Genomic DNA, 26,571 nt, shown 5'->3' with positions numbered 1-26,571 from the left:
TTTCTTGTCACCTGGGCCCTGTGGTGGCAGACTGGGCACAAGGACCATGCTGGGCCAAACCCTCCAAGAAGTTTCTGCAGCACTGAAACAAGGCCAAATTACTCCAACAGAGCTCTGTCAAAAATGTCTCTCCCTTAACAAGAAGACCAAGTTTCTAAATGCATGCATTACTGTATCAGAAGAGGTAGCCTTAAAGCAAGCTGAAGAATTGGAGAAAAGAACAAGAAAGGTCATTCACTTGGGGATTTAGATGGAGTTTCTATTGCAGTAAGAGACAACTTTAACACGCCAGGCATTGAGATAACATGTGCATCAAACATGCTGAAAGGTTACGTATCACCATGCTACATAGTTCAGAAGTTGTTGGATCAGGGAGCTGTCCTGATGGGAAAAACAAATTTAGATGAGTTTGCAATGAGATCTGGAAGCACAGATGGTGTATTTGGACCAGTTAAAAAAACCTGGAGTTATTCAAAACAATATAGAGAAAAGACGAAGCACAAGGCCCATGGTGAGAATGAGGATTCAAACTGGCTTATAACTGGAGGAAGCTCAGGAGGGAGCATGGCAGCAGTAGCAGCATTTACAAGCTCTGCGGCTTTAGGACCAGATATAAGAGGATCCACCAGAAATCCAGCTGCCCACTACGGGGTTGTTGGTTTCAAACCAAGCTATGGCTTAGGTTCTCATCATGGTCTCATTCCCCTAGTGAATTCAATGGATGTGGAATCTTAACCAGATGTATGGATGATGCAGAAGTTGTGTTGAGTATGCTAGCTGGGCATGACCCCAAAGATTCTACCACAATTCAAGATCCTGTTAAACCATTTACACTTCCCAGTTTGATAGATGTGAATAAACTATGTATAGGAATCCCAAAGGAATATCTTACTGCAGAACTATCAAGTGAAGTGCAATCTCTTTGGTCCAAAGCTGCTAACTTCTTTGAGTCTGAGGGGGCCAAAATAATTGAAGAGTCCCTGCCCCATCCCAGTTACTCAATTGTCTGCTACCATGTATTGTGTACATCAGAAGTGGCATCAAATACGGCAAGATTTGATGGGCTAGAATATGGCCACAGATGTGACATCAATGTGTCTACTGAAGCCATGTATGCTGCAACCCGGCGAGAAGGGTTTAATGATGCGGTGAGAGGAAGAATTTTCTCAGGAAATTTTTTCTTATTGAAAGAAAACTATAAGAATTATTTCATTAAGGCCCAGAAAGTGAGACAACTCATTGCTAATGATTTTGTGAATGTTTTTAACTCTGGAGTAGATGTCTTGCTGACTCCCACCACATTAAGTGAGGCTGTCCCATACCTAGAGTTCATTAAAGAAGACAACAGAACACGAAGCGCCCAGGATAATATTTTTACACAGGCTATAAATATGGCAGGATTGCCAGCAGTGAGCATCCATCCCTATGGCCCTCTCAAACCAAGGATTGCCAGTAGGACTACAGTTTATTGGATATGCATTTCATGACCAGGAGCTTCTTACAATTGTTAAGTGGTTTGAAAAATAAGTAGTTTTGTTACTAAGCTTCAAGAACTAATGGATGATTGTTCATCAGTCTTTGAAATTGTAAAGTTAGCTTCTGTTTCTCTAAAACAGTAGTGATAAATATAGCATGCAAATTAAAATAACTTAAAGATTTTATATTCTAGAGAAGTCAGATATCTTGCTAAATTCCTATAATTTGGTTAATTGTCAACACAATAATTCCTTGGGATCACTTTTTAAAACTCTTGTGATATAGTTAATTAATAAGTCATCTGTCAGCATTTATTAAGTACCCACTAAGTGTAAAGTACAGGATTTTTCCATTAACACAAGATACATGTTCCTGAAAAATGATGCATTCTGCAAAAATGTTCATTAATAAGAACAGAGCTTAGAGTAAAAGTAAGCTTAGGGATAAGCCTCTCAAAACTTGTACAATCTTTATAACCAAAGTGCTAATAAGAGCTGTAATTTGTACCTCCAGAGAGAACCTGAACAGCCAGGCAGATCGGCAATTCAACATGTGGTAGAGGCTCCTCAGGGGATGTTAAAATGCACAGAAACAATAAAATGGAAATACTTGCTTCTGAGTGCAGAACAAAAGAGTCTCTTCTGACTCTTCTGAGCTCTGAGCCCTGGAGGAAGTGCAACCTGCTGTGGCCCAGAGTCAAGCAAGACTGAGGGTGTGTCTCTCTGGGGAAGAGCCCAGGTGCAGACACTCTTTATTTCTCTAAAAATAGAGCTGCAATAACTGAAAACTTTCTCCTTTTTTGCTAAAGGTGAAAATTTTACTTCTGCTATCCCAGAACCCCATGCCAACGAACCAGAACAATTCCATGTTACACTGACTTCATTTTCCTATTTACCACTCACAGATGAACTCACTGGTGTCCTAGAAACATTTGTTGTAACCTAAGACACCATATTGGACTTGAAACTTGGTAGGTAGTGGAGCATGATTTTAGTGAGAAAGTTTCAAGATATACAAGTAAATCCAATGTAAAAAACTTGTAGATAATTTGGTGAGGATGCCGAAGACAGAAAAGTCCATAGCCTCCTCCCTTACCCTGGATTCTCTATTCCTTATGGTTTCTTTATCCCCTTAGCTTACCTTTCTTTACAGGTGCTCTCTATTTGGGTCCCTTGAACTGAAAGAGACATTAACAATCTGTATTCAATTGGAAAAAAAATTTATGAAAATCATACATTTACCTACTATAAAATTTCATCATTGGATTTGTCTTGGCCATCATCATCCCGTGTTGATCAGGTCTTCTAATTTGGGACTTAGGTTACTGATAAGTATAAGTGGAAAGCTGAATTACTTTTTAATAAATTCACTTTGTTTAGTAAGGAAAAAGTCTTTTCTAACTATGAAGTACATGAGGGGAAAAATCTAAGTGGTGGAACCTTCTGCAGAGCCCCTGGAATGTTGCATGGTAGAAGTTAACCTGCTTGTTACTTTTTCATTAATAGTTTTCTCTCCTCCCAGGATCTTTCCACTCCCAAACACTCAGTCTGACAACATTTGTATCAAATCTTTCAGGCCCACTAGTCTTCTTATAAATCTTGATTCTGAATCCCTGAAAGAGGAATAAATTCATAAAAGAGAATTGCATTATTTGATAACAAGGGAAAACCATCTTAGCTGAAGGAGCTAACATGATGTAAAAAGCAAACAAATGATAAAATCTTTGCCCCAGTCTTTTCTTAATGTGTGTATAATATGAAATAAATTTTTTTAAAGAAAAAATCTCTGCATTTAAAATAATAATTCAGACTTTTAGATTTTGCTGTTTTGTGGCTTTGGGAGGCAGACTGATTTCAATATCATGTTTGAGACTTATTATCAGAAAGGTCCTGGCTCTTCTACTAACTAGTTATGTTACCTTGGACAAGTTATCTAATCCCTCTAAACCAAGATCCTCAACTGTGGTGCTATTGACATTTTGGACCAAATAAATCTTTGCTGTGGGGGCTGTCCTATGCATTGAAAGATGTTTAGCAGCATCTCTGGCCTCTACCTACTCGATGCCAGTTGTAACTCTGTTCTCACTTATGACAATGGAAAATGACTTCAGATATTATCAAACATTCTTTGGGAGAAAAACCTGCCAGTGGAGAACCACTGCTCTAATCTTCAACCTCCTATCTGTAAAATGGAATTAATTATACTATCCTCTTAAGGCTGCGATGAGGATCTACAAGGAAAGACATGGAAAGTGCTAGGCCAAGGACTTGGCAATGGGCTTGCTGGGGCCTTGACCTGAGGACAATAAGAACCTCACATTTCTGACGTGACTCATATATTTTCAAAACATGTCTGAATTTTATCTGTAATCATTTATACTTATGACGGTGGCTGAAAGTGAGTTTCATCCTTCTTCCAGCTTCCCTGTATCTGTTAATGACCCCACCACTCTTTAAGCCTCTTACGCTTAAAACCCTGGGGTAATCTTTTGGTTGTTCTTTCTTACCTAGCCTTATGATCATTCAACCAGTAAGTAGCCTCAGTTTTCATTCACTATCATGAAGAGTATTCTCTGGGGGCACAAGGAGCCCTAGAACAAGCCCTAGAACTCACTCTCCTCTGCCTTCAGGGGTACTTTGGTAGAAAGAATTGAGAGGCCCTGCCCTCCACTACTCTAGTCAGAAGACCTTTGATTCTAGTGCAAACTCTGGACTTAAGTCTCCCACTAGGAATGTTCTTTCTCCTCACCCACTAAAGACCTCATTCAAGGTCTTTTTCATATCCCTCCTTCAACATGTAATTTCTCATGATCACCTAAACCAGAAATAAGCTCTCTTCTGCACTCCTTTAAGCAATTAATGTCTGTAGAAATAAATTTTACTTACCATAAACTTTTTAAACTATAGCTTTATTTATATAGATTTAAATTATCTTCCTAACTGGACTGTACAGAGTTCTAGAAAACAACCATAGTTCATACTCATCAAATCCTCCAAAGAAACTAGCCAATTATCTTATCCACACCCAAGAATGTTGGTTGATGATAACGAAGATTATTCTACTTTGTAGCAATCCTATGCAGGTTTTCCTACTGTACAGAGCAGATACTTTTCCATGGAAATAGAAGAACAGAAGAGTCAAGAAACTTGTCCAAGTTCACCATGCTACCGATGGAGCTGGGACTACAGCCCAGATCCTCTGAGTCCTAATCTGACAATCCTCTACTCCCTCACATGGCCCCTCTATCTATGTAGATGGCTCTTTTACTTTGCCATCCAGATCTCAACTTGGATGTTGTCTCATCAAAGAGGCTTTCCATGACTACTCAATATCAAGTACACTTGTTGAAAATGAATGAAAATATTGCAGGAGGAATCCAAACTACCAGGCAGGGCCTGAGGAACAGGACATTGGGTTGGATCTATAGGACATATTCATAAGGCATTTTTATTGCTTCACTACCTCCCATACCACACCACTGTGATTGTACAGATAGCAAGCCAATGGGACCATTTCCTGACATACAAGATGAGAGGAAAGAGTACCCCAGGTTTTAAAACAAATATGGATTTAATGCAAAGACCCTGTGATGGGAACTCGTTTGGCACGTTTGAGAAAGAGAGAAAATGTCAATGAAGCTGGAGTAGAAAAGGTGAAGGGAGAAGGAGAGGAAGAAAGATCAGCAAGGCCAGCAGGGTCCAAAATATAAAAGAAAAGTATGGAGCTTAAGTTTTATTCTATGAATAATTTGAACCCTGAAGAAGTTTTTCAAAGGAGCACATGACCTGAATTAGGTTTTTAAAAAATAACCCTGCCTCCTGCATGAGGGGTAGACTGTGGTGAAGCATGAGAAAATCGGAAGAAGAGAAGGGCACTACAAGACCTTTTCTTGGGACACCTGGGTGGCTCAGTGATTGAGCATCTGCCTTTGGCCCAGGTTGTAATTCCTGGGATCAAGTCTCACGTCGGATTCCCCACAGAGAGCCTGCTTCTCCCTCTGCCTATCTCTCTGCCTCTGTGTGTGTGTGTGTGTGTGTGTGTGTGTTTCATGAATAAATGGATAAAACCTTAAAGAAAAAAGACCTCTTCTTTATAGAGAAAAAAAATTGAAGAAGAGAGATAGGGGAAGAGGCTATTACAGTTGATGAATAATGGTGTTTTGGACTTGGGTGGTTGTGGTGGACATGGAGAGAAATATATAAATTTAAAATATGTTTTGGAGTAGAATTGACAGGACTTGATGATAGATGGAAGCTAAGGGTAGTGAGGGACAGATAAACCAATGAGAACTTGATTTTAAAGCTTTGATAATGAGATTGGTGGTACAAGTGTTTATTGATAAGGAGAAAACCAGAGGAGATACAGATTTAGAGATAGCAATTGAGAGATCGAGTGGTGATCCATTTAATATGACTATTAGACATCTTATCCAGGAGGAAATAAGTGTAAGCAGCTGGATGCATGAGACTGAAATCCAGACAGAGGTCAACACTGAAGAAATAGATTTACACACATAATCATATAGATGGTATTTAAAGCTAGATATGAGATTGTCAAGGGAGACCTGGTATCTAGAGAAGAGAAAGGGGCCAAAGACCAAAACCAAGGGTACTCCAGCATTTAGATGTCAAACAACAGAGGAGGATCAATCAAAGAACACTGAGAGGGAAGAGATTCAGGAAAATGCACTATTATGAAAGCCAAGAGAAGAAAGTTGGTCGCCCACAACTTATTACATATAAAAAAATAAAGCCATACTGTGGCCTATAAGTGGATCTTTTGTGAATAAATTAGCATGTTATATCTCAGTACCAGCTTAACCCTAAGCAAAAATGGCAAAATGAATTTCCTACCTGGAAAACCAAGAAAAATAGTTGGCCTAAAATGACTCCCCCAACATATTGCTTAGCAATGAAATCTAACCAAATATAGTCATTTGTTTTCTATCCTTGACACTTTAACTATAAAAACATACTATATTACTAAAAAATATATATGTTAAGAAAAACACCATGGCAAAAACTAAATGATTATGTCAATAGTTGTAAAAAAAAAAAAAAAAAAAAAAGCTTTTGACAAAATCCAGTACCCTCTCATGAAAAAAACATTCAACAAACTAAGATTGGAAGAGAATTTCTTCAACCTGATACAGGCTATTTATGAAACACTCAAAACTAACATCATATGTAATGGTGAAAGACCTAATGCTTTCCCCATAAGATCTGAAACAAGGCAATGATGTCCACTCTCACAACATCAATAAACATTGTAATGGAAATTGTACACAGGGCACTTACTCAAGAAAAAGAAATAAAAGGCAACTAGATTGGAAAGGGAAGTAAAGTAAAAGATCTCTGTTCACAGATGATATCATTCTGTACATAGAAAATCCTAAGGAATCCACTAAAGAACTATTAGAACTAATAGACATTCAGGAAGTTTGTACAATATAAAATCCATGTTCAAAAATCAATTCTATTTCCATACATTAGCAATAGACAAGCTAAAATGAAATTAAGAAAATACCATTTTAACAGCATCTAAAAAAATAAAATACTTAGTAATAAATTTAACAAGAGTACAAAATACATGCACTGAGGACTACAAAATATTGTCAAAAGAATCCAAAGATCCAAATAAATGAAAAGACATCCCGAGTTCATGGATTGGAAAACGTAATATTGTTAAGATAGCAATTCTCCTCAAATTTATCTACAGATTTAATATAATTTTTATCAATATCCCAGCTGTCTTTTTTTCAGAAATTGAGAGTTCACATGAAAATATACAAGACCCAGAATAAGCAAAATAAGTTGGAGGACTCACAGTTCCCAATTTCAAAGCTTATTACATAGCTACTGTAATCAAGATGGTGCGATGATGGCATAATGGTAGATATATAGACCGAAAGAACAGAAAAGAAAGTCCAAAAATAAACCCTTATATGTATGGACAATTGATTTTCAACAGGACAGCAGGATGAGTTAGTGGGGGGAGGGAAGTGGGAAGTAGTCTGTTCAATGAATGATCCTGGACAACAAATAAACATTAAAAGAATCGAGTCAGACCCTTACTTCACATCATACACAAAAATTAATTCAAAATGGATCATAGACCTGATTACAAGAGTTAACACTATAAAACTCTTAAAATAAAAAATAGGAATGAATCTTCATGATCTCAGATTCAGCAATGGTTTCTTACACACGACACCAAAAGCCCAAGCAACAATAACAACAAAAAACAATACAGTGGACTTCATGAAAATTAAAACTTCTACACTTTAAAGGATCTCAATAAGAAAGTGACAAGTCAACCCACGGAGTGGGAGAAAATATTTGCAAATATATCTAATCAAGGACTTGTATCTAAAATATATAAAGAATTCTTACAACTCCTCAATAAAAAGACAATCTGATTAAAAAGGGGGCAAAAGACTTGAATAGACATTTCTCTAAAGACGATGATGATGAAACATCAATATCATTTGTCATTAGAAATATGACTAATTTCATGCAAATCCAAGCCATGTGAGATACCACACCCCACCCACTAGAATGGTTATATTCAAACACAGTCAATAACAAGTGTCATCAAAGATGTGGAGAAATTGTGGCCTTCATATATTGATGATGGGAATATAAAATGATGCACCTGCTTTCTAAAACAATCTGGTAGATCCTTGAATGGTGAAACAGAGAGTTACTTTATGACTCAACAATGCCAGTCTTAGGTATATATCCAAGAAAATAAAAAACATTTTCCACACAACAACTCTACAATGATTGTCCAGTGAAGTATTATTTATAATAGCCAAAAAGTGCAAAGATCCCAAAGTCCATCAACTGATAAATGGATAAATAAAACATGGTATAGCCATTTAAAGGAGTATAATTTAGCAATGAAATGAAATGAAGCATTGGTATAAGCTACAACCTAAATAAACTGTGAAAACATAATGCTCATTGAAAGGAGCCAGTCACAAGAGATCACACATTAGATGAAATGTCCAGAATGGGCAAATCCATAGACAGAAAATACATTGGTGGTAGCCTGGGGTTGGAAAAGATGGGAAGATTGAGGAATATGACTAAGCAATCAGGTTTCTTTTCAAGGTATTGAAAATATTCTGAAATTTATTGTGATGATGGACATACAGCTCTGTGAATATACTAAAAGCCCTTGAATTATATACTTTGAATGGGTGAATTATATGGCATCTGAATTATATCTGAATAGACCTGTTACAAAAAGAATGCGATTGTACCTTTTAACAATGAAAAGAATTGAATACTAGGATAGTGTATTATGAGATTGGTCTAAGAAAAAAAATTGTTTCAGTGCAGTGTTGTTGAAAAAACATTGGGTTTAGCAGTCAGTTGTGTGCCTAAATGCCACCTGTACAGTTGACTTGTTATGACTCAGACTGAAATGATACATGCAAAATCTCCACTGTAATTCCTAGTACAAGAAAGGAAGGAAGGAATTGTTTCAGTTGGAATGGTGAAGTCAAAAGACCAGAACAGACATTGAAAGGATGTAAAGTAATGGTGTTTATAGCTTGATCTGGAATAAGTAGTCTAATAGAACAAAATAATGCATGCGTGTGTGTGTGTATAACTAGACATAAAATAATACTGTTACGAAAACTTGTGTGTAACTAAAATATTTGAAAATTTTTTTTAATTTTTATTTATTTGTGATAGTCACAGAGAGAGAGAGAGAATGAGGCAGAGACACAGGCAGAGGGAGAAGCAGGTTCCATGCACCGGGAGCCCGACGTGGGATTCGATCCCGGGTCTCCAGGATCGCGCCCTGGGCCAAAGGCAGGCGCCAAACCGCTACGCCACCCAGGGATCCCAAAATATTTGAAATTTAATGGTCACTTCATTTTGGTAGTAGTAATAGAAAAAAAAGAATTTGAATAATCCTTTATACATTATTATCATAGAATTTAGCTAAGTAATGACAAAAGAAACTTCTTTTTAGATTTTCCTACTCAAGTGCTAACTTCAGCTGTTTTCTTGAAAATAAAATTTTACACTACTTTCAAAATTTAAATAGAGCCTAAATTTCTCTTTGTAGTAGCACTACAAAAAAATAGAATTGCAGAGAAAAGCAGTAGTTAATTCAGGTCTCCAAAAACTCTTTTCTCAATTTTCTGAAGGCAATCAAAAGATAATAAAATGAAATCTTTGTGGAAAAGGAAAATAAAAATCTGAGGGCTTAAGAGAAAGTTCCCAGAAAAAAAATTTGTAACCTGAAGGAAATGCAGTATACAGAATGCAATATCATTTCCTCTGTCCTTTTTCAGTGTGAGTACTAGAATAAAAAGTTTGTACATTAATGGTGAATATATCCTGTTTTTTATCTGCTACTCTGAGCCGTATGAGATAAGCACAAACTGGAGAAAGGACAATAACTTATGATCCAATAAAATACTACAATTTAAAATTAGACACAATGTACAAATTCTGATGAGAAAAAATCAAAATTAAGAGTTGAAGAATTGGGATCCCTGGGTGGCGCAGCGGTTTAGCGCCTGCCTTTGGCCCAGGGCGCGATCCTGGAGACCCGGGATCGAATCCCATGTCGGGCTCCCGGTGCATGGAGCCTGCTTCTCCCTCTGCCTGTGTCTCTGCCTCTCTCTCTCTCTCTGTGACTATCATAAATAAATAAAAATTAAAAAAAAAAGAGTTGAAGAATTAAGATGAAATAAAACTATGCAGTGTTAGGCACAGTTCATATTTTGAATTAATTCACCTGCATTCTGTTTCACAAAAAAATTCTTTATCACTTCACTGAAGATAATGCTGTGATAAAATATTAAGTGGTGATAATAAATACTCTACCTTTGAGATCTTCCACTGTTTCCTGGGCCGGCAACTCCTAAATAAATGGAAGAACAAAAATCAATATATGACTCAGCTCAGTGCCCATCTCCAGGCAGTCAGCAGACATGGAGCAGCAGCTACTAGTTTTCCAAATGGCACATGGGGAAGAGACTACACAGTGTCCATGCTGCAAAAGTTTCTAATAAAATGGATAGCAAAAATAAATACAAAATATAGGTACATGTAGATATTCAAGCAAGACCACTGTACTGTGATTAAAGGGTGTTTGATAATTAAGAAAGTAAAAAGGAGAGAGAAGAATGTGCTATTTTGTACTGCCCAATAAGGTTAATCTAGAGCAAAGGGGATTTATTGACTTCCCAGGAGAGAGGTGTGATTTAATGTCGAGTGGCGCCATTGATTCCAGGGGAAGACATGGCAAATATGGTGAATTAATGACAGACAGGGTGGGGGCTGTCAAGATCTGCTGATAGGTTCTTTTGGCCAGAGTGGCAGGCAGCTGGCAGAGGAGGGGCGGGGAGGAGCTGCTTCCAGCACACGACTGGTGTTTATCTCATGGTTCAAGGACTCCCCTGGGGTCACTACACACTGTGAGATGTGGTACACCACAAGCACAAGGGCAGTATTGCTACCCTTGCATGTTCCCATTCTAGACGGGATCAACACTACACAACAAGTACAGAATGAAAGAGAAAAACACACTGACCAGTGGCCCAGATGAGTGATGAGAGTTTAAACTTTGCCCTCTGGAGCTGCAGCGGAGGGGAGGTGTGGAGAGGTTTCGATGAGGCTCTTCTTTTTTGCCATTGTTAATCTGTCTGTTATTGCTAATGTATGTAAAAAACACAAAAGCAGTGATGTTATCAAATAGAACTATGCCTTCAATTCATCCCAAACCAATTCCTTTCCCCAGATTCTATTTTGTAATATTCACTGTATACAGATTTTGTTCTTAAGGGAGAATAATAAATATTGCTTTAAAATAAGACATGCCCTCTTACGGAGCTCTCAGAAATAAGGGCAAGAATAGTGACAATGACACTCAAGATCACTTTTAATATTTCAGTTCTGTGCAATGTATTACTTCTATATTAACAAACATAAATGTTCTTTTTGAAAATACTGTGGCATGAACTAAGCACTTAAATGACAAGATAAAAATGCTAAAATAAAATATTTTGCTGCTAGGCCTAATGCAAATGAACTCCAGAGCATGGTATGAGATCACATTAATAGTTAAACTATCTTGATTATCAATATCAATTTTATACTTAAGTGTATGCTTCAGTAGAAAAAAATATACATATTTGGGTCTGCCTATGCTTGTGTATTTTCATAAACAAAATTTTTCATAAACAAAATTTAACCAAAACTAAAACATTTAAATTATGAACTGACACATTACAAGAAACATTACCTTGGGATTTTGTGATTAGTTATATGTTCCTTGTTGGCCTCTTTGTCTTTATTTAGTTTTTCTTTCTTTCTGGAGGGCCTCTGCTGAATTACTTCTCCTTTATCAAACATGAGGTGTAGGCGATAACTGACCAATTTGATTATTGTGAAGAATACAGTCACTGAACTGCAGTAAAAAAATGCAGTGATAGCATTTGGAGGAAAAGCCTAAAGAAGATAAAAGAAAGAAAAACTTCATTCATTTGCAGGATTATCTTTTGTTTTTCAGTCTAAAAGCATTGTTGGACTACTCACTGAATACAAATTGGGCAAGATTTCAAATTTTATTGGCTTTACAACTTTTCCTGGTTGTGATACCTGAGAAGAAAGAGCTGCTATCTTTTTATCTTTTTAAAAAAATCTTTTTTGTTTCTCAGATTCTGGTACTAGTTGCATTGGAGATCAACATTTCATTTGCAGGCAGTAGCCCCACAGAACAAAAGGTGTTTTATAGTGAGCCTTTCCATGTTCTATTAGTTCTTTTCTATAGCCTGATCTGACCTTCCTGCATATCTGCTTGTAGCAAAGCCAGGAGAAAGGCCTTTGAGATTCTGTTTCTGTCAACAAAACACAAAAAAGCCTTGTTTAGAACAGAGGAAAGAAGGAAAGAGAAAGGTTAATGTAATATCCCCTCCCTTCCCCCTCCCTTCCTTCCTTTCTTTCTTCCTTTCTCCCTCCCTCCTTTCCTTCTTCTTTCCTTCTTTCCTCCCCCCCCTTCCTTCCTTGTTTCCTTCCTACTACCCAACAGGAGAGTAGGGAAGGAAAGAAGGAAGGAAGGAATATTCTGTTGGGTTAACACCATCAAGCCACGTATTTCCCTAGTGGTTTGACGGAGGCAAGGGGCCACAAAAAGGTACACTGCTTCTAAAAGGAAGAAGGATATGGACATTAGTGTAGAAGGATCTGAGCATAGATATCATGGTGAAGGGCAGTTCAATTCTGTCCAATCCTCTCAAGAAACAAAAAGAATCACTGGGATCCATGCAATTGTCCCACTCTATAGGATCCCCCACATACCTTCCTAGTTCTCTCCCAGGACCATGGATGATTATAGGTTCTCTAGTCCTTCCTAAACTAATTTCTTATCTTTGGAGATTAAAATAGATCACAGTGTCTCAAGATTATATAAAAGACAGCCTCCATAAAAAGCAAGATCCTTTTATCAATGCACATCGCTGAAGGATCTCAAGAAATCCAGTGATAAGTATAGACTCTCCTTTGACCTGGAACCTGCTAGGCCTGTAGACAACATGGCCCAGTCCAAGTCTGCTCCCAAGTAGCCTGTGCAAATGCCACAGTCCCATGATAATCCATCATCTAGGTAAGATCATTCCAAAAACAACATAGCCAAAAAAAAGAATAAAGAAAGAGAAAAACTTTTAACAAGTAAAGCTGAAATGAATTTTCATCATCACTCAATTGCTTTTACTTTATGGGGAAAAGGTCCACATATAAATATAAATTAATAAGTGAATGAAAGATTTATTAAATAAAATAGATGATAGATTAGATAGACAGATAGATAGATAGAAGAGAGGGGGAGAGAGAGAGAGAAATAAAGTCGGGTTACCTACCTGGAAGCAGATAAGTTTCCCATTTACACACATACCTCCTGATGAGAAGCTATGATGAACTTCAAGCAATACGAAGAGAAATTAAAAGAGAAAGAGCGATAGGGGTCACAGGCTCCAATGTTTTTCCTTTTTTCTTTTTTTAAGATTTTATTTATTCATTCATGAGAGAGAGAGAGAGGCAGAGACACAGGCAGAGGGAGAATGGCTCCACACAGGGAGCGCGATGTGGGACTAGATCCTGTGTCTTCAGGATCAGGCCCTGGGCTGAAGGCGGCGCTAAACCGTTGAGCCACCCAGGCTGCCCTCCAGTGCTTTTTCTTAACATGTCTGCATATTTCAGGTCTAAAAATACTTAGGGTAAAGCTAGAGAATGAGTTTGAAGAAACTAATACAGGAAGAATAAAACCCAGAAAATGTCCTGAGAATAAATTAGCACACTATCATATACAAATTATATTCAAAAGTTGTTTAAATTATAATACAATTTGCAATTCATAGTACTCTGATTAGCAGAGACCACGAGAAATGTGTTCACAGCGTCTCTTCCAGTCAGGCCAGGGCCATGTGACTACTTTTGGCCAAAGGACCAAGAGGGGAAATGGCTGGTGTTACTTCTAAGCTGAGATAGTTAGGAGGTAGGTGCCTCCTCCATCCCACTGTTCTCTTTAGTTGACAATCTCAGAGGCTGTGTTTCTTAGATATCCATTTGCAAGATGACAGAACTTCCTTCAGCCTGGGTATCTAGGTGACTCTGGGACAAGGCCCTTACAGACCTGAGAGGCACATGTACTAGAAGTGAGAAAAAAAAATCCTTTGACTCATTAAACCACTGAAATTCAGGGCTTTGCCTGCTGTGGCAGCCAGCACTGATTAACCTAATATGGGGGGTTCCATTTTCATGAGGAAGCTTCCATTCAAATTATAGGTATTGAGAAGAGAATACCAAGGAAGGTGAGAGAGAAAAGACTACATATGGATACTGGGATAATTCATTTTGAAAAAAAAAGTACTATTTTTCAGTTTACTCTCATAAATATGGATTATAGGATTGGCTTGGTAGTGTTTAAATGAAGAGAAAGCAAGAAATTATGAGGTTTAGTATCTAGTTTGCAACCCACACAAGAAAAGGTCCTTGCCTCATCTTTATGAAGGTCTACTGGGACTTTGTCACATCCCCAGAAAGCCCACAGACCTTACCAGGCCATAGTGAAAGACAGTGATTTTACTGAAAATTTCCAGGGAGAGAGGAAAAATTTTACAACATGCTACAGATGGCACATTATTCCTCCCAAAATTCCCTGATCTCACTTAAAGCCTCTTCCTTCAGAAGACCCTGCAAATAGAATCTAGAATCCTCCCAAATATCCCTTTTTAAATGCCCTGTAATTAATCTCAGCTCAGACTCCTCCAATTTCCAGGGACATCACTGAAAATTACTTTCAAGGCCATTTTACTGCTGACATCATTATGCTCAGTCAACAAAAGATCCCCAGCTTCTAGCATTTTCTGTTCTTGTAAGTATGATTGCAAGGAGAGGAGGAGAATTTGGGAAGAAATGTGTTGTGGATGAGCAGTTTTTAATTGACTTTTAACTTATATAACAGATTTCCCTCAACTCCCACCCTATATTAGGTATATTCAGATTCTGAATACAGGTTTATTTGTTACAAGGGAACTCACAATATTTTCTTTGTTTCCATGAACTTATCATTTTAACACATTCTAATGAACAATAAGAGACAATATTTTTCAAAATTATATCCTTGTCCATAGAAATGCTTTATGTTGTTCTCTGACATATTATTAAGATAACTAGTGGGATCCCTGGGTGGCACAGCGGTTTGGTGCCTACCTTTGGCCCAGGGCGCGATCCTGGAGACCCGGGATCGAATCCCACGTCGGGCTCCTGGTGCATGGACCTTGCTTCTCCCTCTGCCTATGTCTCTGCCTCTCTCTCTGTGTGTGTGACTATCATAAATAAATAAAAACTTAAAAAAAAAAAAAGATAACTAGTATAAGGGGATCCATGGATGGCTCAGCGGTTTAGTGCCTGCCTTCAGCCCAGGGCATGATCCTGGAGTTCCAGGATCGAGTCCTGCTCAGATTCCCTGGATGGAACCTGCTTCTCCCTCTGCCTGTGTCTCTGCCTCTCTCTCTCTCTCCCTCTGTGTGTGTGTGTGTGTGTCATGAATAAATAAAATCTTTAAAAAATATATAACTAGTAAAATAACTCATTTCACCAAACTTTTTCTGATAAAATTTCAAGAAAAACAACATGCTGTTATCAACTAAGCAATTACAAATAGTCATTTGCACTTCTCACAAAACTAGATTTCTTGGGATTTGGCGCCATCTAGAAGTATCTGTGTGAACAACTAAATCCCCTACAGTCCCCTCAGGTGGAACCTACCTCTGTTCCTTGAGGTTCATAGCTCAGCCTCTCTCATAGAGTGTATGCCCTCTTTTAAATATGTTTATTGTGGTAAAATATATATAACATTAAAATTTACCATTTTAACCATCTTTAAGTGTGCAGTTCAATGGCAGTCAGTACATTCACATTGTTGTGCAACCATCACCACTATCCATCTCTGGAACTTCTTTATCCTCCAATCTGAAAATTTAAACCCATTAAAATAATAACTCCCCATTTCCTTCTCCCCCAGCCCCTGGCAACCAATATTCTATTTTCTGTCTCTAAGAATCTGATTCTTCTGGGTACTTTATATCATTGGAATCATACAATATTTGTCCTTTGGTAACTTGATTATTTCCCTTCCTATAATGTTCTCAGGGTCCAGCTATATTGTAGCATGGGTCAGATTTTCTTTACTTTATAAGGCTAAATAATGTTGCATTCACTTGTTACATATTTTGTTTAACCATTCATCTGTTGATGGACACTTGGATTGTTTTCACAGTTCAGTTATTGTGAATAGTGCTGCTACGAACATGAGTGTGCAAAGATCTCTTCAAGACTCTGCTTTTAATCCTTTTGGATACATATCCAGAAGTGGAATTGCTGGATAAACTAGCAATTCTATGTTTAATTGTTTGAGGAACCTCCATACTGTTTTCTGTACTAGCTGTGCCATTTTATACCACTCTGGTTTTTAACTTTAGGCTAATGGGTTATTACTGTCCATCTCTTGAGTAGCCTAGAGAGATCAATAATCTAACTAAGTGAGTGCTATCTATAATAATGCTGGTGTTCAGTGAGAATAAACCACTTCTGAGGGTTTCCACGTGCAGACATAAAGAAAAGCACTCTTGGGGGTTCAACTTTTATCAATGTGTATTTCATAAAGGTACTTCATCAATCTACTTTCACAAACTAATTTTGAAGAAGCCTTCTGGAAGTTATTTTTTTCATCTTAAAAATGAGGAAGCTGAAACACAAGTGAGTCATACTTCCAAAGTTGATAAGTACATGTGTCTCCTCTCACCTGGAAGCTACTTACCTAGCCATTTCAATGACCTGACAGAGAACCAAGGACTAGGAAGAAAATATTTTTGAAATGTCTTCTGGGCAGTCAAGGCACACCACTGTTATAGAGAAACTCCTCTCCACTCCTATGGTTTCTGTAGGGAAGGGAACTGTTCCCTCTACATGCTGACCTCTTTGTGCTTCTGGCTCTTTCCTCAGGGATTTTTGACCAGTATTTTGGGGAAGCAGGAATTGGGCATGCCATCTCTCCTGTCTCAGGACCCAACTCTGATCGAGGTGGTGTGTGTCTGTGCAGCATCTCTCCATACTACAAGGTTCCAGCATCTGTCCTAAGTCAGAGAGGCTCAATGCTTTCCACACTGCCCCTGAATAGCTAGATAAGGTTCCATGACTCTGGGGTTCATGTTTAGGAAGTTCACCTACCTGCAGATATAACACACTTCCAAATAATAACTAAATTTGCAATAAAGGTGATACCTGAACTCCATCTGTTTGATTACTGCCTCCTTCAAGTAGCTCAGAAAAAGGAGGTGCTATTTACTGGACTGCCAAGTCTATGTATGAAGGTTATGACCTTGAGATTACTTAGAGCATCAGCTGGAAGCTTTGTGCTCTTACTCTAGGCATAATTTACTTATGTGGCACAAAATATGCCTAATGGTATCCTAGCCCATAGCAGGAATTAGAAGGAGAAATGATGAATAAATAGAAGTAACCACAATAATGTAACAAGACATGCCTAATGACAGTGTAAATAGTGTTGGAAAAGTACCAAAAAAAAAATGAAAAAGCAAGTCACTTATGTAATCACTTTCTGAAACACACTCTTCAGCTATCTCTGAGGACATCACTACAAAAACATAAGATATGTAGGAGTACAAAGAAAATGTTCAATGATATTCAATATACAATCAGAGAATGCAGGGAAATGTAAAACTATCAATGTGGTTAAAGCAAATTGAATTTTCATGCTTTAAGGTTAAGATTCAAGTAATTTAGAAAATGTTTTTACTCAGAGTACGTGGCTTAACGAATAAGGCATCATTAATCTGCTAAACATAACACTTTTGTTGTTTCTGACATTTATGCACCATCAAGGAGTGTTCAGCTGGTTCTTCTGTGTGCCAGCATTTTCTCTCTGGCTGTGAGGAACTGCCCAGTGTGGGTATCTGTGTCATCTGGGGCAGAAACAGGCTTTGGAACCTCCTCGTTCAAATCTCCGGAAGCCTAACCAGCTCACGGCTATTAGAAGATCCTAGGTTAGAGCAGGCCGGGTGGCTCAGAGATTTAGTGCCGCCTTCAGCCCAGGGCTTGATCCTGGAGACCCAGGATCAAGCCCCACGTTGGGCTTCCTGCATTGAGCCTGCCTCTCCCTCTGCCTGTGTCTCTGCTGTGCCTCTCACAAATAAATAGATAAAATCTTAAAAAAAAAAAAAAAAAAAAAGAAGATCCTAGGTTATTCTAAAAAGACAGGGTACAGACTCAACAACTGAGTTGCTTTATTTGCTTCAGAGGTAAGAGAGATCCCCTCTTGTTCATGATTTAGTCAAATTAGGAGAGAAGAGCTTTGTCCATCTGACTATCCATTCCTCATTCATTCATTCATTCATTCAGTAGACATATGTGAAGTGTTATGTCAAAGCATTAGTCCCAATGACTTCATTCAGGTAGGATTTTTGAGTCTTATCTAAGTAAACTATAACTCCCTTGGAAGAGGAAAAAATCAAGCCACAAGATAGAGAAATACAATCATTTTTCTGCATTTATATATATGAAGGGATTTACAGGTTTTCACATCTTAAATAACAGTTCCTGAAGTTCCATTATGAAAAAACAACAAAAAACACATTTAATACTTTCTCAGAAAATCTGGAACTTAGTATTTTATATTGAAACTAGAATGAGCTCAGCAGTATCCTCCACAGGATACTGGGAATGTGGTCGAGAACTCCTGGAGGCAGACGGTGTTGGAAACTCCTGACAGAATAGGGGAGGGAGCCCTCCATGCAGCACCCTCAGAAGTAGGCCAGCCTTGCAAAATAATACTGGCCAAAAAATGGTGAAGTGAGTAGAATCAAGAAATATGACTGGTTCCCAAAAAACAGCCCTACTTGTATCTCTATATTACAAAGTAAGATGAAGAAAAAGAAGAATATCACACGTTCTCTTGGGCCTGCTACTTGACTGCATTTGGGTCTGCTTGTCTGTTTATCAGATCTGCTCTGATTTCTTTGAGCTCCTGGGCCTCCTGCTTTGTGTGCAGCTTTCATGAGGGGAATGCTGGATACAGAAATGGCAAATGTTTGGATTGACAAGGCAATGCTACAGGGAATGATAAGAGAGAAAAACAGCTGAAGGTTGCACAGGTAGATGTGAGGCAGGGGCACTAAAATGAGAATCTCTGTGGCTCTGACTGCTTTGAAAACCATTTAGAAAGGTGGTACCTGTAAGATATCAATCTCATTACAATTGCACCAAAAATCATAAGATACCTAGGAATAAACCTAACCAAAGAGGTAAAGGATCTGTACTCTAAACACTACAGAACACTTATCAAAGAAATTGAGGAAGACACAAGGAAATGGAAAAATACTCCATGCTCATGGATTGGAAGAATAAATATTGTTAAAATGTCTATGCTACCCAGAGCAATCTATGTATTCAGTGCAATCTCTATCAAAATACCATCAACATTTTTCAGAGCTGGAACAAATAATCCTAAAATTTGCATGGAACCAGAAAAGACCTCGAATAACCACAGGAATGTTGAAAAAGAAAACTAAAGCTGGGGGCATCACAATGCCTGAGTTCAAGCTTTATTACAAAGCTATAATCATCAAGACAGTGTGGTACTAGCCCAAAAACAGACACACAGATCGATGGAACAGAATGGAGGATCCAGAAACGGACCCTCATCGCCATGGTCAACTTATCTTCCAAAAATTGGGAAAGAATATCCAGTGGAAAAAGGACAGTCTCTTCAATAAATGGTGGGGGGGGAAATTGGACAGCCAAATGCAGAAGAATGAAACTGGACCATTTTCGTACACTATACATAAAGATAAACTCAAAATGGATGAAAGACCTAAATGTGAGACAGGAATCCATCTAAATCCTAGAAAAGAACACAGGCAGAAACCTCTTTGATCTCAGCTGGAGCAACTTCTTTAGACATGTCTAAAAAGGAAGAGAAATAAAAGAAAATGAACTACTGGGACTTCATAAAGATAAAAAGCTTCTGCACAGCAAAGAAAAGAGTCAACAAAACTAAAAGGCAATGTACAGAATAGGAGAAGATATTTGCAAATGACATATCAGAGAAAGGGCTAGTATCCAAGATCTATCTATAAAGAACTTCTCAAACTCAACATCCAAAAAACAAATAATTTAATCAAGAACTGGACAGAAGACATGAACCGGTATCTCTCCAAAGAAAACATACAAATGGCCAACAGGCACATGATAAAAGTGTCCCACATCACTTGGCATCAAGGAAATACAAATCAAAACCACGATGAAATGCCACCTCACAACAGTCAGAATGGCTAAGATGAACAAGTCAGGAAATGATGGATGTTGTTGAGGTTGCAAAGAAAGGGAAACCCTCCTACACTGTTGGTGGGAATGTAAGCTGGTACAGCCATTCTGGAAAACAATACAGAGGTTCCTCAAGAAGTTAAAAATAGAGCTGCCCTATAACTCAGCAATTGCACTACCAACCCAAAGATACAACTGTAGTGATCCAAATGGGCATCTGCACCCCTATGTCCATAGCAGCAATGTCCACAATAGCCAGAAAGAACCAAGATGTCCATCGACAGATGAATGGATTAAGAAATGTGTGTGTGTGTGTGTGTATATATATGTGTGTGTGTATATATATATATATATATATATATATATATATATATATATAAAGTAAGATGAACAAAAAGAAGAATACCACACGTTTTCTTGGGCCTGCTACTTGATTGCATTTGAGTCTGCTTGTCTTTCATTGAGAGACAATATATATATGCTATATAATATTATTCAGCTATCAGAAAAGATGAATAGTTACCATTTATATTGACCTGGATGGAACTGGAGGGTATTATGCTGAGTTAAGTAACTCAATCAAAGAAAGACAATTATCATATGATTTCACGCATACATGGAATATAAGAAACAGCATAGAGGATCATGGGGAAGGGAAGGAAAACCGAATGGGAAGTCATCAAAGAGGGAGAACAAAATGAGACTCTTAACTATAGGAAACAAACTGAGGGTTGCTGGAGAGGTGGGGGAAGGAGGATGGGGTAACTGGGTGATGGGCATTAAGGAGGGCATGTGATATGATGAGCACTGAATGTCATACGCAACTGATAAATTATTGAACACTACATCTGAAACTAATGATGCACTAGATGTTGGCTAATTGAATTTAAATTTTTAAAAAGAAAGAAAGCTGGCATCTGCAATTACCTAATCCCTTCTTTCTCTCCTCTTCTCATAAAGAATATTTATGGTGGATGGCTTAGTCAATGGATGTCTAGTACAGCCAAGAAATCTAGATGCATGTTGTCATTTCCATTTCAGATGGTCACAGTAAGAGGTAATATTTCATTTATGTGTTTAATGTATACTGAGCGAAACAGGATGAACCAATCAATAAACTCATTTAAGGCAAAGTGATGTCAATCTTGACACAGATAAGCTCAGCCAGGAATCTATACTGATAGTGAGTTTGTATATCATTGAATATCAATGTCATGTGTTTCCTAATAGAAAAAAAAATTGTGATTTTGCACTTAAAATGAGAATTTAATAATGTGAATGTTTACAAAATATAAACCATATCCGATCAATTTTGTATTTGACATACAAATCTAAACTTACACATTGATTTTCCGTAAGGAATTTTAAATTCCTTTGAGTTTTTAAGTACCCACAAAAACAAAATGATAGGGAAAATGTTTAGTGTCATGAAATTTCAAACGTGTTTCAGTTAATATTTAAATTTAATGAATCTAAATATTGCATTTCTTAATTCTTATGCAATATTCTTCAAAATCCATTATATGGAAAGATTAAAATCAGCCAGTAATATTGCTTTCGAAAGGCAATAGGGAATTGCCTGCTGGGACACCTGGGTGGTTCAGCATCTGCCTTTGGCCCAGGGCTTGATCCTGGAGTCCTAGGATGGAGTCCCACAACAGGCTCTTTGTGAGGAGCCTGCTTCTCCCTCTGCTTGTATCTCTGCCTCTCCCTCTCTCTGTATCTCTCATGAATAAATAAAATCTTTTTTAAAAAGGGAATAGTGAGGCAAAAATGAATTGAATTTAGACTTTTTCTTTATACACTCTGCTTCACAAATAAGCAGAAGCTGCAATGCTGTCTGAACCACAGAAATGGCAAGCTCACAGCTCAAGATGAGAGACTGAGCTAGAAGGGATCCCTGCACAGGCTCCAAGTCCACCTACAGATTTTGCAAACCTTCCCTTGATCAGCCTGTTTTTCAGCATGCTAGGAAGAAACTGGATATTGGTATGTCTCAGAATCCTTTCCTTCTACCCAGTGGCAAGTGTCTTCAGTCTGATTCTTCCATAGGCCATAGCTATCAAGGATTGCCCAGTGGGCTTCTGCTGCTTCCTGTTCAAAATGGTGTTTTTTCAATAGAACGGAAGTTCTACTGGTATTTGAGGTCCAGCAATTTTTAATTGTGCAATATGTTCAGCATGTCTTCCCCCTACTCTTTAAATACTATTGTGAGGTCTAATTGAAATACCGCTATGATAAAGTTGTTGAGATGAACCACAAAATGCTCCTTACAAAAACTACCAATGCTTCTTGGGGGCAGTTACTTCTCCTAATCTAGAGCCACCTACTTAACTATAACGTAAGGAGTAGATATTACCACCTTGCAGTGAGTTCCCCTAGAGTCATGGACATCACCCACTGATATTATATAATGATCCACCTCATTCTTTTACCCTAGAGTTTCTCAACCCCAGTACTATTGACACCTTAGGCTGAGTAATTCTGTTGTGGGAGCTGTCCCGTGCACTGTCCCTGGTGCTGCTAGGTTCCAGAAGCAACCCTTCAAGTGTGGCTACCAAAATTGTCTCCAGACATTGCCAAACGTCCCTAGAGGGGGTACAGCCTTGACCTCCTCACTGGAAACAACTACTTAGCCCATAAATGTATATGTGATTACCAAACACAGAGATAAAAAATATAGTCCCTATGCTCATAGAGTTCAAGGTCAGGACAGATGAGGAGATAATTACAAGAGAGAGTGGCAAGTGCTGTCATTCTGGTCCACCAAGACTGAGAGGTGGGGGTAAGAGGCCACAGAGATCATTCCAGAGCAAGTAGTCATCTTTGAGAACTTGAAGGACTCTAACACAAGGCAGGCAGAAGGCATGCCACATGGAAGCACAGAGCCTTCCAGGAAAAGCACGCATTCCAGAATAAGACACAGGGGCACTTCAGTGGGAGCACAGTGATAACACGTGAAAAGTCTCACACACTAGACACTGAGGAATTCCATCTCCACCATGAAAAAAGAGCATAGAAGTCTGTTTAAGCATGGAAGCAAAAAGTTGCTCTCTGAATTCTACAAGATCATCAGTGTGCATGGCAGGCTGGACAGAGGAGTGAGACTGACTCTGACTACTCTATGGTAGAGTTTAATGAAATCATCTGTGTGGATGCCCACTGTACAACATAAACTATGATTTTCTTTAATTTTTTAAGGTTTTATTTATTTATTCATGAGAGACATAGAAAGGCAGAGACACAGGCAGAGGGAGAAGCAGGCTCCCTGCAGGGAGCCCAATTAGGAACTAGATCCCAGGACCCCAGGATCACACCCTGAGCCAAAGGCAGACAACCACTGAGTCATCCAGGCATCCCATAAACTATGATTTTCCACAAAATTGCTCCAAAAACTGTAAAGTACAATATGAAGTATTAAACTATTATCTTTGTTCTCCTATGTTAACATTAAAAACCCCAAAGAAATCTCTAAAAGAAACATCTTGAGACCACCAGCATCAATGGCAGGATTGTTGAAATAAATGAATAATCTTACAAGGTGACTACTGGGAAGGAAGTACCATATGGTAAGTTCTCACATTTTTTTATTTTAAAAAGTTATTATTTATGGAAAACAGTATGGCAGTGCCTCCAAAAATTAAAAATAGAATAACCATATGATCCAGCAATTCCACTTCAACCCAAAAGAAGTGAAAGCAAGGTCTCAAAGAGATTTTTGTGCACCCGTGTTCATAAGCAGCATTATTCACAACAGCAAGAGGTGGAAGCCACCCAAGTGTCTATGCAAAAATGATAAACAAAATGTTGCATACACACACACACACACATACATATATAATAAAACATTATTCAGCCTTAAAAAGGAAGCAAATTACAACCACAGATGAATCTTGAGGACATTATGCTAAGGAAAATAAGCCAATCACAAAAAATCCCCAAGTACCATGTGATTACACTTATATGATGAATTCACAGTAGTTAAATTTATAGAAAAGGAAAGTCACATAGTGATTACCAGGGACCCAACAGAGGGGGAATGGGGAGTTGCTATTTAATGAGCACAGAGTTTCAATTTTGCAAGATGAAAACTTTCTGAGATTGGTTGCACAACCATATTAATATACTTAACACTACTGAACCATACACTCAGAAATGGTGAAGTTAGTTGGGGCTCCTGAGTGTTTCAGTCAGTTAAGTAAGCATCTGTCTTTGGCTCAGGTCATGATCATGGGGTCCTGGATCAAGCCCCATGTCGGGTTCCTGTTGGGTGGAGAATCAGATTCTCCTTCTGCCTCAGCTCCTCCACCCCCACACTCATTCTCTCTCTCTCTCTCTTTCTCAAATGAATAAATAAAAAATTTTAAAAAGAAGTTATGAAGATGGCAAATTTTAAGTTATGTGTATTTTGCCACACTTTTTAAAAGTAATTATTATTTATAGCACTTGAGATTATGTATGGCATGTTCCATCTGAGAAATATGAACACATGAGGTCCCTCTGCCTGAAAATAGAGGCTCAGTGGGACCAGTTCCTCAGAATGTCAGCTGATTCTCCCAGAAGACCTCTTCAAGATCAAATTGCATCCACTCAAGTGTCGGCTGCCCAGAGTAAGCTACAGGTAAAAGCCCCACACAGTTAGCTGGACCACAGAAGTGACCAAGCTGCCTACCTATTCATTCAGCCTCTCACTAGTATGTGCTGAATACACACTCTGGGCCAGGTGCTGTGTTTGGCAAGGTGGATGGATCCATGAACAAAACATGCAAAGGTCTGTCTTCAAGGAGCATCTGTTATAGCACAAACTAATTACAAAATTATTTTTGTCCAACAAGGGGACCTAACCTAGTTTGGGATGCCAGGAAATAATCCTGTATGAAACTGATATTGAACTTAAACACTGAAGAATGAAATATAGGTAACTTGGAGAGGTGAGTGGGGAGATTTCAGGCCATGGGAATGGGTGCAGAAGCTATAAAGGGGCCTCAGATAGAAAGAAGCTCTATGGAGCTGACCACCCTGTGGAGAGGTGGAAGGAGAAAGGAGTGAGATGAAGACAGGAACCCAGGAAGGGCTAGAGGCCATGGCCTGCTGTTTGGCCCCTTCAGGCATGCCTCAGCCCAGTGGGGAGGCCTCTGGGGCCTAGCTTGCTCCTCTTCCCTTTTCTGCTCTCTGGTATACTAGGCAGTCCCTCTCAAGCACCATTTTATCACATCACTGCCCAATGCAAACACTGACACTTAACTCTCTGTAGCACTTCTTAGATTCTTTCCAAACCTTTTCAGGGCAAGGCCCCCATAAGCCTCCAGGCTCTTGATCATTGCATAACAAGGATGTGCTCTGGGGTCCTCCACTGAAGGCAAAAAACCAAACTAATTGGCCTTGAAGAGTAAGTTGCCTGGATGGTGAGTTGAAACGAACACACATAAAGTGGCATACAAACAATACAGAGTGGCACACAACTGAGGGGCTCACTCAAGTAAGGCTGAGCATGAGGCTGTCTAATAAGACACAGTGAAGAAAATCATGGAGAAGGGGAGATGTTGTGGAGGGCTGCATGGGGAGGCTGGGCTTCAATCATGACGTTGGAAAGATACAACACAATGGAGCAGGAGGTTGGGGAAGCATGGGTGCTGGGCATATTCCATTAGTACAGATACAACAGACAAAGCCATCAGAGGGGCTTGACTCTCAAAGAGAAGATAATGAAATGCAGAACTAGATAGAAGAAGAAAGGGGGAAATGAAGCCATGCAGAGAAGGCGAGGAAGTAAAGAATGACAAATGCAGGATGAGGGATGGCAGAAGACACCGTTCTTTGCAACATCACTGGTTATATTTACCATTCCTTATTGATTAGTTGGTTAGTAAATGGTTTAGTGTACACTATATGTTAAGCACTCGGATTTTCAAATCAGCTATTATTTGTGCCACTCATAGAAGGTTATCTCATTTTTATGGACTCTCCTTTCTGGTAATTATAAACTCCCTGAATGCAAGGGCTGAGTCTACTCTTTGTACATCCTGCAGTGCCTGGCGAATGGTCAGCACTGTGCCCTTTCTTGGCCTCAGCAGTTATACTGGGCCCTGGTCTCCCTCATGCTCAAGGCTCCTGAACAATGGCAAGGACAAACTGTGCTTTCCTCAGGAGCTGACAAAGCTAAGTGCAGGGAGAAGTCGCGAGAAGTTGCTGACTCATGGCAAGGTGTTGGGGCTTCCATCCTGGG

General features: G+C 38.7%; 1 protein-coding gene and 1 pseudogene across 2 annotated transcripts in view; one reads left to right on the top strand and one right to left on the bottom strand.

Moving 5' to 3' along the window:
- PCNX2 (pecanex 2) overlaps positions 1–26,571 on the bottom strand; it is a 288,039-nt gene that overhangs the window by 246,026 nt on the left and 15,442 nt on the right. For both annotated transcript variants that reach the window (XM_072823047.1, XM_072823048.1), the window contains exons 2-4: positions 11,749–11,954; positions 11,038–11,158; positions 10,329–10,365 (exon numbers count right to left, since the gene is read on the bottom strand). In XM_072823047.1, the coding sequence (XP_072679148.1) occupies positions 10,329–10,365; positions 11,038–11,158; positions 11,749–11,954 (364 nt within the window). The remainder of the gene's footprint in view (positions 1–10,328; positions 10,366–11,037; positions 11,159–11,748; positions 11,955–26,571) is intronic.
- LOC140631794 (glutamyl-tRNA(Gln) amidotransferase subunit A, mitochondrial-like) lies at positions 46–1,859 on the top strand (annotated as a pseudogene).

The sequence above is a fragment of the Canis lupus genome, chromosome 4, assembly GCF_048164855.1.
Source record: "Canis lupus baileyi chromosome 4, mCanLup2.hap1, whole genome shotgun sequence".
NCBI lineage: Eukaryota > Metazoa > Chordata > Mammalia > Carnivora > Canidae > Canis > Canis lupus.
This window is presented reverse-complemented; position numbering and strand designations above follow the sequence as displayed.